Source organism: Neovison vison, chromosome 10 (assembly GCF_020171115.1).
Source record: "Neovison vison isolate M4711 chromosome 10, ASM_NN_V1, whole genome shotgun sequence".
In the NCBI taxonomy this organism is placed as follows: Eukaryota; Metazoa; Chordata; class Mammalia; order Carnivora; family Mustelidae; genus Neogale; species Neogale vison.
This window is the reverse complement of record NC_058100.1, coordinates 4,207,247-4,223,446: the sequence shown is the minus strand read 5'-3', so window position 1 is coordinate 4,223,446 and position 16,200 is coordinate 4,207,247. Positions and strand designations below refer to the sequence as shown.

Here is a 16,200-nt window from a genome sequence, read left to right as displayed (position 1 = left end):
CTTTATTGTCATATGAAATACAGCCTAGAAAGTGTTATGTGTAAATAATGGAGGACTTGTTATTTCAGTGCTCCCGGTTTTCATGCTGAGGCCAAGTTCTGAGTCCATAAATTCCTCTGATGGATACTATATCTTCTTCCATTCTAACTACTAGCTCACTGTCCCTTATGCCAAGGGTAAGAGGAACAAGGTCTAACCTGATAGTTCAGCTCCTGAATAGTCTTTCTTACTTGGTTTTCATCAAACCTGGTAAGTCCCTCTCTTGGTTTAGGGCATCCTTCTGACTCTTAGTGATCTTTCCCTTCCTTGTTTTACCCTACCCCCCTCTTTCCCTGTTGCTGCCTGGACTGGGTAACTGGTGCCTCTTAGCTGATGAGCTCCATCACTGCGCCCCCTCAGCAAACTGTATTATGGAGGCTGACCTGCACCTAAGAGGAAGGCTTTTTGCCTAAAGCTCTGAGCAAGGCATCCTTGACCTCTTTGTTCCTCAGGCTGTATACAACAGGGTTCAGTAGGGGGGTGATGACTGTGTAGGTCACGGAGATGAGTCTGTCCTGCAGGGAATTTTGGGATTTGGGTTTTAGGTAGATGAAGGAGGTGCAGCCATAGTGGACGATGACCACGGTGAGATGGGACGCACAGGTGGCAAAAGCCTTCTTCCGGCCCTCAGCAGAGGCCATCTTGAGGATGGTGGAGACAATCAGGACGTAGGAGATGAAGATCAGCACCATGGGCAGAACAAGGACACACAGACTGATGAGCAAAGTGATAAATTCTTTGATGGTGGTGTCAGCACAAGCCAGCTTCATTAGGGGCCGGATGTCACAGAAGAAGTGGGAAATGACATTGGCATCACAGAAGGGCAGGCTGAACACAGAAGACACCTGGATGATGGCTGTGCTCAGGCCAACGCTCCAGCATCCACTTGCCAGCTGTATACAGGTCCTTTTGCCCATGACAACCGAGTACCGTAGGGGGTTGCAGATGGCCACGTAGCGGTCGTAGCCCATGGCCGTGAGCAGGAAGCAGTTGTTGATGCCGAAGGTGAGATAGAAGAAGAGCTGAGTGGCACAGTCTGGAATGGAGATGGCTTGTTGGGGACTCAGGAGACTGGACAGCATCTGGGGGATGATGGCCACGGTGTAACAGGTCTCAGACATGGACAGGATGCTCAGGAAGAAGTACATGGGTGTGTGAAGTTGACGGTTGAGGCGGATAACCGTCAAGATGATGGCATTGCTGGCAAGGGTCAACAGGTACAAGACTAGAAAGACCACAAAGAGGATGAGTCTGTGCTGCCACCCAAAAATGGAAAAGCCTTCAAAGGTGAAGTGTGTCACCACAGTGAAGTTGGGTCTTGGCATCAAGGGGAATCTGGGTCTGAAAGAGATGAAGTGGGAAGGTTGAACATCCAGGCTGGAAATGGGAGGCTCCAGGCTGCTCATCAACCACGTGCAGGGACTCAAAACGGGTGTTGCTCCAGGATTCTGGATCTCTTTGTTCTCAGACACTGGCCAGCTTCTCCAGGTTTTCCCAAGTTCTCTGGGACCTGGCACTGGGGACAGATACAGGGGGGTGGGGATGAGAGTAAATATGTACAGAGAGTGGTAGCAGCAGCTCACGTGCTTGGCTGGAGCAGATGTAGAGCAGAGAAGGCTCTAGAGTGAGTGCACAGCACTGGACGTCCACCTCAGCTCACTGCTTCAGTCCGGCAGTGACAGCACTTGCCAGAACCAGTTGTGAAGGGACCTGCGTAAGGCAAGAATTCAAGCCAGGGACAGATAGCCATTGGCGGCATGCTTCTGGGAGGGAGGAGGCCGGTCTGGCTCTGCTCACAGCACAGAGCTCGGCCTTCTTCCGGCTTCCGCTCAAAATCCGATGCCTAGAAGAGGCAGTGAGAGGATACACTGCCTTCTTCCCTTGATGAGAGTCTTGTGGACCCAGGACATTCTGTGACCCAGAGCCTGCTCCTTGCTTCCTTCCTATGTTTCCCAAATACCACTGATGTTTTTCAACATCTTTGTTGCCTTCTGTGTGAAGGGTCCTTTCTGCTTGTTTCCTAATCTCTAAACACAGTAGAGCATCTGAAACATCCTAAAGGTTTGAAGTAGCAATAGCTAGAAGAAAACAGTGATAAAAAGAACAAAATATTTAAGTTTGTAGAAGTCTCTGGCTTTAACCCCAGTATAAGTGCAGGAATGCTTTTCTTTGCTCATTTCATTTGTCTGCGTTTGTTCATCTATAAAATAGAATAATATAGTCTCACAGTGTTACTATGGAGATCATATGAATTACTATGTGTGAAAAGCCCAGCGTAGTTCTTGGTATGTGAGAAGCAAACGGTACGTTAAATACCCTGCTCTTTCATGCAGCCTCCCCTTCCCACTCTCTACTGGGTTCTCCTCGACCAGACCCCCCCAAACACATACACTGTTTCTCATGTCCTTGAATGGCCCTTGTCATTGATTCCTCGAATCTCTATTGACTTAGAAACCCAGGCCCCACTTCCCACCTCCTGTTTGGTTCTAGATTCTGAAATCTGGGTGGGGCTGGAGCTGGTCTGGGGTCCACACACCACCGTGAACAAACCCCAGCTCCCACAACTTCACATGTGACCTCAGAAACCTTGGTCTCTTCAGGCTTCAGGGTCTTTCCCTGTACAGAGAAGACAGTACCGATCTCCACGATGGAGGGCTGATGGAAGAATTGTGTGAGAAGATGGCCGGAAGGCATTTACCAGAGGGCCCAGTGTACAGTAGGCCATCAATAAATGGTCACCATTGGTAGAGATGAGCACAGATGCCAAAGTATGAACATTTTAGGTCGTTGTATTATCCTCACTTCTCCCCTCCCAAGCCTGGCTCAAGGTTAGAAGGTGGTTGGTCTTCATCTAGAATATATACAACAGCTTATGGGGTTGAGGGTCCTTCTCTAGATTTTGGAAGCAGCAGGGGAGGAGGAGGTGGGAGGGCAGGAAATATGCCAGCAGGGGAGCGAGTCCCCTGGATGGGGAGGGTGTGGGTGTGGGCTGGGCTGGGTAAGCTATTCCCAAGGCAGCCACTCTGCAAACATGCCCGTCTCCTGTAGCTCCTGCCTGGGCTCCTGCATTCACAAAACACTGATGTTTGAGCCTGACCCTCACCTTCCTAGCTTCTGGTTGGTATCTGGGGCAAGAAACGGGAGGCAATGGTGGAGACTTCCATATTCAGGAAATAGGCTTTTTCTGGTATAAAGGGGACTCTTAGGTTTACTCTATCAGAGTCCAATGTCCCATGGCTCGCCGCCAGCCCTGTGTACCAGGAGCATGACAGACGGTGAGGGCTGGGATGGCATGTTCCCAGTTCCCCTGGCTCACCCTGTGTGATGCCCTGAATGCTGTATTTTGGGGTCGGTGGACCAGTTAAGCCCTTTGAAAGTTCTGCCTGAGATTTTCCAGTAGGGCAGGGCAGTCCCCACCAAGTCAGACAAGAGTCCCCGCTCTACTGAGTCATGAGGGGTGACTTACATCTCTCCAGGCAGGGCTGAGACTTGCTCTAGCTTCAGAGACTAACGCTTGAGAGTGTAGACCCACGATTGCCAGTGCTCCCGCTCCGTGGGGCAGGCACAGCTTGCACAGATTCTTCTGAAGGCAGGCCCTGAAGATTTGAGAACTCACTGGGGTTTGCCAGTTAATTCTGCTCCTGATTGGTCCAACGTGGGAGAAGCAGAAAGCAGCACCAGGTTCCCCTGTGCCTTCCGTAGCCCTGCCCCTTAAGTGTGGATTGTAGGCTGAGGGAGGACTGTGCTCCTGGCCTCTGGGGTCTCTCTCCCTGAAGTCACAGTGACTGTCCCCAAGGCAGCAGTGGCAAGATCCAAATCTCCTGATGTCTGGGGATCTCATGAGACCGGGGGTCATCAGCCCGATCCCACAGACTGTGTGTGTGTGTGTGTGTGTGTGTGTGTGTGTGTGTGTGTGTGTGTGTAGGCAGCCTGAGGTTCCCCAGGAGCAAAGCCTTTGCATCAGGATGCAGTCCTGCTCTGCTCAGTTGATAGGGAGGAGCCCTGGCCTCAGGATCCAGCTGTCTAAGGGAGCAGGCAAGCCACGCACACTCAGATCTCAAGGCCCCTTTCATTTCCAATGTTCTGGAGCTGTGACTCATTCACTCCTAGATGCTCTCAACAAGAACTCACGGAGCACATCCCACGTGCCAGGTGCAGGGAGCGGAGCAGAGCCCAGGGCCACGGTGGCTGTACCCCGTGCCAGCTGCGCGGCTCTGCATGTCCCCCTCCAGACCATCACTTTGTGTTACAGGGACATCGGAGACCCTCATTCTGAGGAAGAGGACAAGGGAAGGCTGACTGGAGTCATTCCTGCCCCTCCCACGTCTCCCCCTACATTTGTGCAAGCAGCAGACCCAGCCTTGTCTGTCTTTCCTGCCGTGAGCCCCAGACAGGCTTTCCCACAGGCCGAAGGCAAATCAGACCCCAGATCCGTCAGCTTCCCTGGGACTCGGGCTCCTGGGTGTTCCCTAGTTCTGGTGCCTGGTTCATGCCCTTCTCTTGGACACCTGTCAAAGTGGTAGAGCCTCCCTTTCTAAGAAGCAACAGACTGAGGCATGAGTACTTGAAAGTAGGGCAGTCCATTAACCTCTCATGTCTCATGACACGGGAGAACCCGGAAACACTTGGCCTCCTAAGCCATGAAGACGAGAGAGCCCCACAGCGGAGAGAGACACATACGGACTGTGTTAACCACTGCAGGGGGCCCAGAACACAGCCCCGTGGGACCGTGGAAACCGTCTGCAGCGGGGGTGGGGGAGGGAGAGGGCAGGCAGCAGGTGTTACCAAGACCTGAAAACCATGGGTTAATCTTGGGCCTAATTTGCCCATGTCCCTTCTTTGCAGTTTTTCTAGTAGCTTGATTCACCTATTTATGCTGCTCTTTGGAATTAGAAATACAAGGGATTTGAAACCCATGAGAAAAGAGGAAACCCTGATGGATTGAAATTACGAACTGGAAAATGAGTACACTTTTAGAAAATGTAAGATTCTTAGTGTATGTTTATCTGACATAAGATGAGTTTAGATGTAAAAAGACTGTGAAAAATCTGGAGTGGATGGAGGCTTTTTTCTGAGAAGGGAGAAAATACATTGATTACATCATCTGTCTATTTTGGCAGTTTTGTCTTTTCCGTTCTGACTTTTTATATCTCCTCCTGTTGCACGCAGCGACGGGCTATGATACAGTATCCAAAGCTAGCCGTTCCAGGGGCATTTTTCCTTTTTTTCAGATTTTAATGAAGATGCTTCTCCTGGGGCAGCTGGTGGCACAGCTGGTTAAGCGCCCTGCCCTGGGTTTCCGCTCAGGTCGTGATCTCACATCCTGAGATGGAGCCCATCAGGCTCCGCACCCCGCAGGGAGTCGGCTTGAGATTCTCTCTCTGCCTCTGCCCCTCCCTGCCACACCCCTGTGTGCTCGCCCTCTCTCTCAAATCTTTGACGTGCTTCTCATGCTTCCAACCCCATGAAAGGGGATGCTGAGCTGTACATGCCTGACCGATTCCCTCTCTCAGATGAAGGAGGGTCCCTTCTATTCCCCAGTCCGTCTGCAACTTTATCACAAGTCCTCTCCTGAATTTTCGGCTGGTTCCTTTTCTATATCCATGGATACAGTGGATACAGTTGTATGCTTTTTCTCTTTAATTGGTTAGGGTGGTGAATTACTTTAATAGATTTTTCTAATGTTGATTCATTCATTTTTAAGGAAAACCCTTAGTCAAAAGACCAAGACCAGTATACACTACTGAATTCAATTAGCTATTTTTTCATCTACCCATTATTTGCCAATAATTATCTCTTAAATATCTTTCTCTTCTTTGCCTATTTTTGGTAACAAACATTTGCAATTAGCAATGTTTTTCAGTGCTGGGGAAATTTCACGCCTTGTCTAAGCTCTGAACCTGGTATCTTTTCTTGTTTGTTTTTTTGAAAGAGTAGTTTTTTTTTTTCCCCACTGCTTTTCCATTTTTGTGGGGTTATTATTCTGATAAATTTTTTATTCTTGGTATAATTATGGTAATTTATATCTTCCTCTGAATTTGCCCATTTTATATGCTTTTTCAAATATTTTATGTTGTTCCAGATATGTTTTTATAATTATTTTATGTGTACCTGTCTTTGTGGCCTTTTTGCCTAATTTTTAGTCTGTCTGATTTATCTTCATTGTTGAAGGTTGTTTTAAATTGATCTTTCCGAAGATTCTGAATTTTAAAAAAATAACATTTCTGTTGTTTCATGTTTACTTTGGTATTTAAATTCTACTTAGTTATTATTTGTTTCTACTTCCTTTGGGTTTATTTTGTTCTTTTCCAAGCTTTCTGGATTAGAATCTTTTACTTATCTTCCCTCTTATACTAAATACACAAAGCTATACATTTCTGAGAACTGCTCTGAATAGCCCTCATTTACTTTGATATGTAATGTTTCTGTTTTAAGTTGTAATACTGTGTATTTTAAAATTTTTTGTTTTTGTATCTTCTTTATTTTTTTATTATCTTAGTCACCATACAGTCCATCATTAGTTTTTGATGTAATGTTCCATGATTCATTGTTTGCACAGAACACCTAGTGTTCTGTGCAACATGTGCCCTCCTTAATACACATCACTGGGCTCACCCATCCCCACACCCTCCCCCCAGACCCACAGTTTGTTTCTCAGAGTCCATAGTCTCTCAGGGTTCATCTCCTCTTCTGATGCCCTCCCTCCATTTGTCCCTTCCTTCTCCTCCTGTCCTCCATGCTATTTCTTATGTTTCACAAATAAGTGAAATCATATGATAATTGACTTCCTCTGCTTGACTTATTTCACTCAGCACAGTCTCCTCCAGTTCTATCCCTATCAATGCAAATGGTGGGGATTCATCCTTTCTGATGGCTAAGTAATATTCCGTTGTATATATGGACCACATCTTCTTTATCCATTTGTCTGTTGAAGGCATCTTGGGTCCTTCCACAGTTTGGCTATTGTGGACATTGCTGCTATGAACACTGGGGTACAGATGGCCCTTCTTTTCACTACTTCTGTATCTTTGGGGTAAATACCCAGTAGTGCACTTGTCAGGTTATAGGGTAGCTCTATTTTTAATTTTTGAGAGACTTCCATACTGTTTTCCAAAGTGGCTGCACCAACTTGCATTCCCACCAACAGTGTGAGAAGGTTCCCCTTTCTCCACATCCTCTCCAACATTTGTTGTTTCCTGTATTGTTAAGTTTTGCCATTCTGACAGGTGTAAGGTGGCATCTCAGTGTTGTTTTGATTTGAATTTCCTGATGGCTAATGACGATGAACATTGTTTCATCTCTCTGTTAGCCATTTGTATGCAGGAAAAAATATCCAATGGAAAAAAGTCTCTTCAATAAATGGTGCTGGGAAAGTTGGAGAGTTACATCTTCTTGAACTCATTTTACTTAGAGGTCTGTGAACAGAATAAGCATGAGGCAAGAGTCAAGGGTCTAGACCCTGGAGTCACGGAGCTGGGTTTCTGTCTCTCCATGACTTTGGAGGAGTTGTTCCTTCTCTCCTTGTTTCCACTGCCTCGCTCATAAGATCTGGGGGATGATAGTACTTCCTCAAGCAGCTGTTGTAAAGATTGGATGAGTAAATATTTGGCTGGCATGAAAGTGTTTATGAAGTAAATATTCCCATCTATGAGGAGGAGTAATTAAGGGTTTGGCTACCTTTATAGGATGGGGCTTGATTTCTTAATGCATTGTAGTTGATGAAAATTATTTATAATAATATCAATAGTTCAGAATTTGTTGAAGCATTCTTTAGGTTCAGAATAGTGGCCATTCTTGGTAAGAAGGTTAGGCTTTAGATCAGGTTTTTTAATTGTCCTTCTACCCTTTTTAGCCCTCTTGACCCATTGAATGTTTTATTAGTTTCTGAGAGAACTGTGTGACAATCTCCTGTTACTGGGTATTAAATTTCTTCCAGTAGTTTTATCAATTTTTGCATAATACAATTTGAAGCAAGGCTGTTAGGACTTTATAAACTCATGAATGGAATAATTTCCTGGTGAATTATTTTCCTTATCAATAGTCTAGGTCCTGGGCTGGTTTTCACTTGGTATACAATTTTTGTCTTATGTTAGTAATATTATATCAACTTTTTTGGTCAACATTTTCCTGTATCCCATTTCAACCTCTTCATTTTCAACCTATATCATTTTATTTTCATAGTGTAGTGTCAGATTATTAAAATTCAGTCTGAGAGACTTTTTGTTTCAATTGATTAACTTAATCCACTCACATCTTTTATAATTAGAGAAATTGCTGGGTATTACTGTCACCCTCCATTTTCCATTTACTACAATTTCTTACTCTGTTTGTTTCTTCGCCAGGCTTTTGTTTGACTGACTCATTTCTGGTTTTATATATATATATACCATTTCTAGTCATCCAAAAGTCAAACTGAATTTTTACAATTGAATTTAGTTTTTTTTATAAATAATCCAAATGCAGAATTCAAAATACAAAATGATACTGCATTATTAAAACAGTTGTCTATCTACCCATGATTCTTGGTTCTTAGAAGTCAGCTCTTCTGCCTCCTCCTCTTGGTATTCTCGTGTTTCTATTCTATGTAAAATGCCTGTAGTGATAAATCATTCCTAGATTTTAGGCATCCCCTCTTGTCTTCCCAGCTCACTTACAATACTGTGTACACATGAACACAAATATGCCCACATACTTCTCCTCTTGTCATCCTCCCACTAAAGATGAAATCTGTTTTCAGAACGTACGTCATTATAATATGCAAATATTATTCTGAGCCCTGTAGCATACTGTACGTCTGTCTCTTCCAGGGCGACTTTTGTTTTCTCACTGGATTTTGGTAATTGAACCTTTCAGTTGTTAGTTCCAAGGAATCTTTAATTACTCCATCCTCACCTTTTTCTTTTCACCAGAGCAGTAAGACCTTTTTCCAGAACTAGTTACATACAATCAGACATATCTAGTCATTTCTGTTTGTCTTTCTGGATGGATGGATGGATGGATGGGTGGATGTCCACCTCTGTTTGGCTTGCTAGGTAGCTTCTTTTTGTCTCAGACCAATGTTCTGTGGTCCTCTTTCCTTCAGCTCATCTGGCCTGGGGTGTTTGTAGGACTACACTAGGGCTCTAATGCTGGAGTTTTCCTTCATCAGTGTTCTCTCCCCCACACCAACCTCCTGCTTTATTAGAGTAAAATCAACAATAGGAACTGTGTATGTCTAAGGTATAGAATGGGATGATTGGATAATACTTTGTGAAAGGATGGCCACAACCAAGCTAGGTAACACATCCACCACTGTGTGTGTGTGTGTATGTGTGTGTGTGTATCTGTGTTGGGTGAGAACACTTAAGATCGCTTCTAGCAAATTTCAGGTATACAATACAGCATTATTCGCTGCAGTCTCCGTGCTGCAGTCAATCCCTAAAACTTATTTTATGATTGAAAGTTTGGACCTTTTGACCAACATCTGCCCAGCTCCCCCTACCCCTAGCAGCACTGTTCTACTCTGCTCCTGTCACCTTAACTTTTTAAAATTCCAGATATAAGTGAGATCATATAGAGATCATACAGTATTTCCTTTTTTGTCTTTGGCTTATTTCACCTACTGTAATGTTCCCCAGGCCATTCATGTTGTTGCAAAGGTCAGCATTTCCTCCTTTTTTTATGGCTGGATAATTTGAGAATGTATGTGTAGGTGTGTAAGCACGAATGTGTGTGCGTTCACACCTATAGTCTCCCACATCCTCTTTTTCTATTTGTCTGTTGAAGGACACTCATGTTGTTTCCATATCCTGGCGGTTGTGAGTCATGCAGTGGTGAACAGGGGAGTGCAGCTCTCTCCCTGTAGAACACCCACTGTGCAAATTCTGGAAGAACATATTTAGAGAATTAAGAGAATTGGAATAAAGCCACTGTCAAGAGCTATGAAAGGTCTGAGACTTAACTTACTTGCAAGCTGGCAAGTTATCCTGATACCATGTCACAGAGGCAGGCAGAAGACACAGATTGCCGGGTCTGAGACAAAAGACCTCATTCCTCACAGCCAGAGTATTGGCATGGGCACTGGTTCTTTGAGCTCTGGTTCTCACACAGGAGCAGAAAGAGGGCCAGGAGATACTTGAACGTGCAATGAGTTGCATTAGAAAAGTGGAACTCTGAGCTTGGGGAACCAGAATCTGCTCTAATGGGCAGTAAGCGTGCCTGCCCTATGCTCCAGAGGGATACAGCAGCATCTAGAAGGGAAGGAGGAAGTCATGTGGGATGGCAGGTGGGAGTAGGTATGCGCGTCTGGAAGGAAGTGCAGGTGCACGGGGCCTCACCCATGAGGGAAGAGCAGCATGGATTTTGTGTGGGGAATGTATTCTTGAGAGCCGAGTTGAACCATTTGCTGTAAAAATAAAAACAATAATCTGGCTCGCTAATATTTGAGCCATTAAAATAGCAAAGAATCTTTATTATGTTTAGATTAGAGGCAGGTAATAAAGGTCAGGATAAACGGTTATCTATCTTGATAGAAATGTATGTATTCGAAAATATGAAGACAAGAAGTCAATGTGAATAAATGACAGAAATTTCTTTGCAGCTGGCAGGAAGAAGGAATAAGAAAATGTAAAATAATACATTTAAAAAAGAGAGCAGAGAGTATGATTAACGCATAAAGTTCTCTGAGCTATTAATTTAAAAAAAAGTAGAATTGAAACCACTGTGGGCAATTTCTAAGTATATAGGCCTAAAAGATTTAAAACAAAAACAAAAACAAAAACAAAAACCTCAAAACTGGGTGTGATCAGCAAGCAGCACAAATCAAAGATCCCACACACACCTTTGGTTCTTTTTCATGCCAGTGGGTGACACCATCCACACCACGGGAGAAGAGCCAGGAAACGCCCTCAAGAGGGTGGCAGGGGCTCCTGTGCACAGGTAGCGTGATAAGACTGAGGTCTGCGGTGGCAGAAGCAGAGAAAGGGTGTGATCCGGGCCTGTCTAGTAAGAGCTGCGTGAACAGAGCTAATGCAGGCTCATTCAGCTCTCCCAATAGTAGAAAGTGCCTCATGACCTATTTGGTTCTAATTCAACCTTTGTATTTTGGAAAATCCCAAACACTGAGGCACTCTTCAACCCTAAAGTCTCAGCTCGGTTTCTCTTCCTTACAGTTGGCACCAAGGATTCAGCCTCCTGAAAGCCGCTACAAACCACATGGCCCTAGACCCATTCAGAACCACTCTTTCATGGCCGACATTTTTAAAGGTCTTACTGTGTCCGTCGTTTTTCTTACTGGCTTATGCTTTAACCTATTTGAGCCTTATGGTATTCCGACCTAAGTACTCAAGTGACCCCTTGTATAGATGAGGGCAGTGTGTTATGGAGATGACCGGACCCTGCCCAAGGTGAAATAAGATTCAGTGGTAGAATCTTCTGGCTCTAGAACCTTTCCTTAACCACTGATTTGTAGTGATTCTCTTGCTGCTTCATCAGAATCTTTCTAAATGTAGATCCCTCTAACTAGATGCCCCCTATGATGCACACATTGGTCACCTTTCCCTTACTTGTTTGGATAATGTCTTTTCTAGTGGGTTGAGACCCTCGGTCTGGTTTGGTGCCCTTGTCTTCTGCTTCTTTAGCATCCATTACTCATCCCCATCATAGTCCCCACTATTCTACACCATCATTCTCATTTATTTTTCTCTCCTAATAGTGTTTTGAGTTCCTGAACATCAGAAGATCTAATTTATTATTCATTCAGTAAATGTTTACAGAGAAAGTAGTATGGACTAGCCATTGCATCCATAGACCCTGTCACATGTTGGGGGACAAGAAGATGCTCAAATAAATAAATGCTCTTTTTTGGGATTCCTCTCCCCTTAAAATCAATTGCGAATTTTATTGCTAATCTCACAGAGAAAGATGGGAGTCGAATACATAGGCACATTGAGTGAGTTATAGAATTGATTGTATATACAAGCTTCCTGTGAATATTGCATTTTCTCTTTGGATTCCTGTCCCCGCTCTAAAATCATTGGCAGTTTTTCTGGGTAAGCACTGGGTGTTTCACGTCTCTACTGGTGGGAAGCCTCAAGCCTTATCTGTACTTAGTTTACTTCGATAGCATTAACTAGGTGCCACGTCTTTTCTAAACACTCTGCATGTATTGACTACTTTGATCCTCACAAGTCTGAAGACGTCGCTGTCATTAAGCCCACCTCAGAGACAAACCGACACAGAAGCGACTTGCCTGTGGGGATGTTGCTAGAAAAAACAGGATTCAGTCCCAGGCAGTGGAGCTCTAGATTGAAGTTTCCTTCACGGAGCTCTCTTGCCTCTCACTACACTCTTTCCTCTTTGAGACCTACTGACGAGAAATTGCATGTTGACACCTTCTTTGTGAGAGATCACTTGCCGAGAAACTTTATAGAGAGGACTGCGATGGTCTGTCGAAGTTTAGGGTGCTCCTAGCCTTTGACTTTGCATTTCACTTTCTTGTGTTCACTTAAGTATGAAATGACATATTTATAGTTGTTCATATAGAACTGTTTATAACGGCAAGAGCTGGAAAAAAAAAATGTCAGCAGTAAGCTGAGTTAGTAATGACCTATCTATAAAATGGAAAATTATGTCACCATAAAAAGAAACTCAGATGAATCTTTAAGTACTCTGTGAAAGGCACCCAACATGATATTAAATGTAGTAGCGAAGGTGTGAATGTGTGTATGGGCCCATGTAGGCTTGTGTATTAGCCTGTAGTTGAAGGCCTGTCTGCAGAACTACATACTGTGTCTTGCCTGGACGGGACCGGAGAAGGAGGGTGTGTGCTTCCTGACTCTGCTCTGCGTTGGTTTTCAGTAGTACAGCTTCACTGTTCTTCATTAGCATGCATGACTGTTCCAAACAGTCCTTGCCTAGGAAGACAAAAGTTGTGAGCTATATTGTTCTTCTTATGAACATTCACAAGAAAAAACTCAGGTCAGAGACCATCAAACTCCTCAGCTTATTAATCGCTTTTCAATGACTGTTAACTTTCTAAGGCACAGGAAACACTTCCCTCAAAAGTCTCACTTGGTTGAGGCTACAAATCCTAAAGTGTTATACCATGGTACTCACCCAGTCCTAATTAAAACCCCTGAATTGAAAACCTGATCATATACCTCACCCCAAAACATCAGGAATAGCCTTACTTTTCACTCCCCTCTAGTAGATACTAGTGCTCTGTCAAGGTCATACTCTCCTTTATCAAGATAGGAATAAAGTCAGCTTTGTTTATCAACAGGTTATTTTGGTGGTATTTTCAGAGTCAGCATTCTAAAACGGACAGGAAGGAGGTTGAAGGCAGACTAATATTGATTTATTTTTTAAAAAGTTTTTATTTATTTTTAAATTTCTTTTCAGTGTTCCAGAATTCATTGTTTATGCACCACACCCAGTGTTCCATGCAATAAATGCCCTCCATAATTCCTACCACCAGGCTCCCCCAACCTCCCACCCCCCGCCCCTTCAAAACCCTCAGTTTGTTTCTCAGAGTCCACAGTCTCTCATGCTTCGTCTCCCCCTCCAGCTTCCCCCAACTCCCTTCACCTCTCCAGCTCCCCATGTCCTCTGTGTTATTCCTTGTGCTCCACAAGTAAGTGAAACCATATGATAATTGACTTTCTCTGCTTGACTTATTTTACTCCACATAGACTCCTCCAGTCCTGTCCATGTTGATACAAAAGTTGGGTATTCATCCTTTCTGATGGAGGCATCATACTCCATAGTGTATATGGACCACATCTTCTTTATCCATTCATCCGCTGAAGGACATCTTGGTTCTTTCCACAGTTTGGCGACTGTGGCCATTGCTGCTGTGAACACTGGGGTACAGATGGCCCTTCTTTTCACTACATCTGTATCTTTGGGATAAATACCCTGTAGTGCAACTGCAGGGTTATAAGGAAGCTCTATTTTTAATTTCTTAAGGAATCTCCACACTGTTTTCCAAAGTGGCTGCACCAACTTGCATTCTTAATATTTAACTAGAGCCTGTTCTCGTTTTTGTGGTGTTGTGTGATTACCTATTCAACAAAAACCATTGGAGGAAGGGATGAATGAGTACTAAGGTGCTCAGTAGAAGACTTCAGGAAAGAATGTAAAAAACCCAGATGTAAGTCATTTGATTCTAATTTGTAGAGTCAGAGAAGGAGCAACCAACTGAGAAAAAGCCTCTGTAATCAAACGAGTTAAGAAACAGAATTCTTTAAATTTCTTAGATAGAAGCAGGGTCATTTGTAGAAGAAAGGGGTAGAGGAGGGGTGCCTTTTATGTTTGCACATGTGATTCAGTTCCATGAATTCTAGAGCAGCTGGGAGCGAGATGCACGTGAACTTTAATGCCCCTGGATTAAGCCCATTGTTCCTAGAAAAGTAGAGTCTGTCTTTGGAAAGGAGGAGAGGCTCCAGCTCTACCAGTCCAGCGTGACGGGGTAGAGCCGCCTTGCCACACTGGCCTACCGTTGCCACCCCAGTAAATCCAGTGGTCTGGACCCCATCTGGAGAGGGAGGGAGTTCAGGAGAGAAGGATTAGAGGGAAGCCGGAGATGGAACTGGAAACCCAAAACAATGTCACCTTCTCCAAAGACATTTGTTCATGTCTTCCTTCTTCTGTGTCTCTGTGGCCAATCTGCCTCCGGAAATGTGATGAGAAATGTTGATCTATGCATCTAAGAGGCCTCCCTTCCCCTCTCCCCAAGGAAGGGTAAATACAAAGACAGCTCGTGTAGAAACATTACAAACTTTTGATAGACAAAGACAAGGAAAAATCATGAAATCATCAAGAAATAAATGACTCCTCACACACAAGGGAACTGAACAGTTAATGGGATGACACGTTTTAAATGGCTGGAGAAAAAGAAAACAGTTATCAATTCTTGTTCCTTTGCAAGCATTGTTTTAAAAGACATGTTTAGGTACCTAAATAGAAATGTGGCTTCGGGGGAGGGGGAAAGAGATGGGAACAAATGGGACCCTGGGTTGTTTGTTGGAAGGGGGATCCCAGCTGCCTCTTCAGTAAAGCCGGCAGCTTTCCAAGAGGAAGGCCCAAGGGCCTGAGATTCAGAATTCCATATTTGGCAAAACTACTATTCAGAAATGACGGTGAAAGAGACTCTGGGTGTGGTGCATCAACAGTGAATCTTGGAACACTGGGAAAAAAAGAAAAAAGACACATTCCCAGGAAATCAAAGCCCTGAGAGTGATTGTTGCCGGCAAACCTGCCTTACAAGGGCGGAAGGAGGTTCTCCAGGCTGAAAGGGTGGGGTGCTGGACAGCACCTCTGGGTTCTGCTGGAATGACGGCACCAGTAATAGGAATTACAGAAAGCGCTCTACAAATAAATGGTTTTGTTTAGAAACATTTTGATACCAAAAGTGATCATCTATTTCTGCTTTTCCAAGGATGAAAACATTACACACTAACAGATCACGAAAGTAACACATGGGCTCTTGAGAATTTTGTTTTTCCTCTGCCATTGGTACCTGGATAATTAAAGGAAGCACCTTTTCTAAACGTACTTTGGCTCCTCTTGTCTTTCCACCTTCCCGTCGCCCTGTTCTGTCACCAGAAGCTGTTCATTCCCATCTGCGTATTTTCTGCCAGTGGTACAGCTTTTCAGCCATGAGCTCTGTCGTCAATCTCGTGCATGAGGGACCTGTTGCTTCACCACAGCGCCTGAGCCTCACGTGGCTTTTTCCAACCAGAAGAGATCATATGAATCCTATAAAACAGGCCAAATCCTGTGACCCTGTTGACATGGCCAGAGTCTGGTATGACTCTCATCTTGTTAAAAATCTTTCCCCAGTTTTCTGCTCTCAACAGAGTCCTAGACACATGGAAATAGACATGTGAGTGAAGGCAATTTGATTGGAATTGGTAAAAAGTATCCACTGAAGAAAACTTGGAGCTTACCCCCACTCATCCCTAGAAGTTCTATCTGAATGATATATTACAACTGTAATCAGTTTTTTTTAAAAGACTTTGTTTTTTAATTTTTTTTTTTTTGGTTTGGTAGTATTTTTTAATTTTAATTTATTTATTTTCAGCACAACAGTTTTTTAATTTTTTATTAAAGATTATTTATTTATTTATTTGACTGACAGAGATCACAAGTAGGCAGAGAGAGAGGAGGAAGCAGGTTCCC

The 16,200-nt window shown here is 44.0% G+C and overlaps 1 protein-coding gene across 1 annotated transcript; it reads right to left on the bottom strand.

Moving 5' to 3' along the window:
* Positions 1-428: 428 nt before the first annotated feature.
* Positions 429-1,364, bottom strand: LOC122918060 (olfactory receptor 10J4). Its single transcript, XM_044266216.1, has one exon. It carries the CDS (start codon positions 1,362-1,364, stop codon positions 429-431), a length of 936 nt encoding a protein of 311 aa, XP_044122151.1.
* Between the last annotated feature and the right edge of the window lie 14,836 nt (positions 1,365-16,200).

Coding starts and splice junctions, on each gene's coding strand:
- LOC122918060 (XM_044266216.1), bottom strand. CDS start 1,364: ATGCCAAGACCCAACTTCACTGTGGTGACACACTTCACCTTTGAAGGC.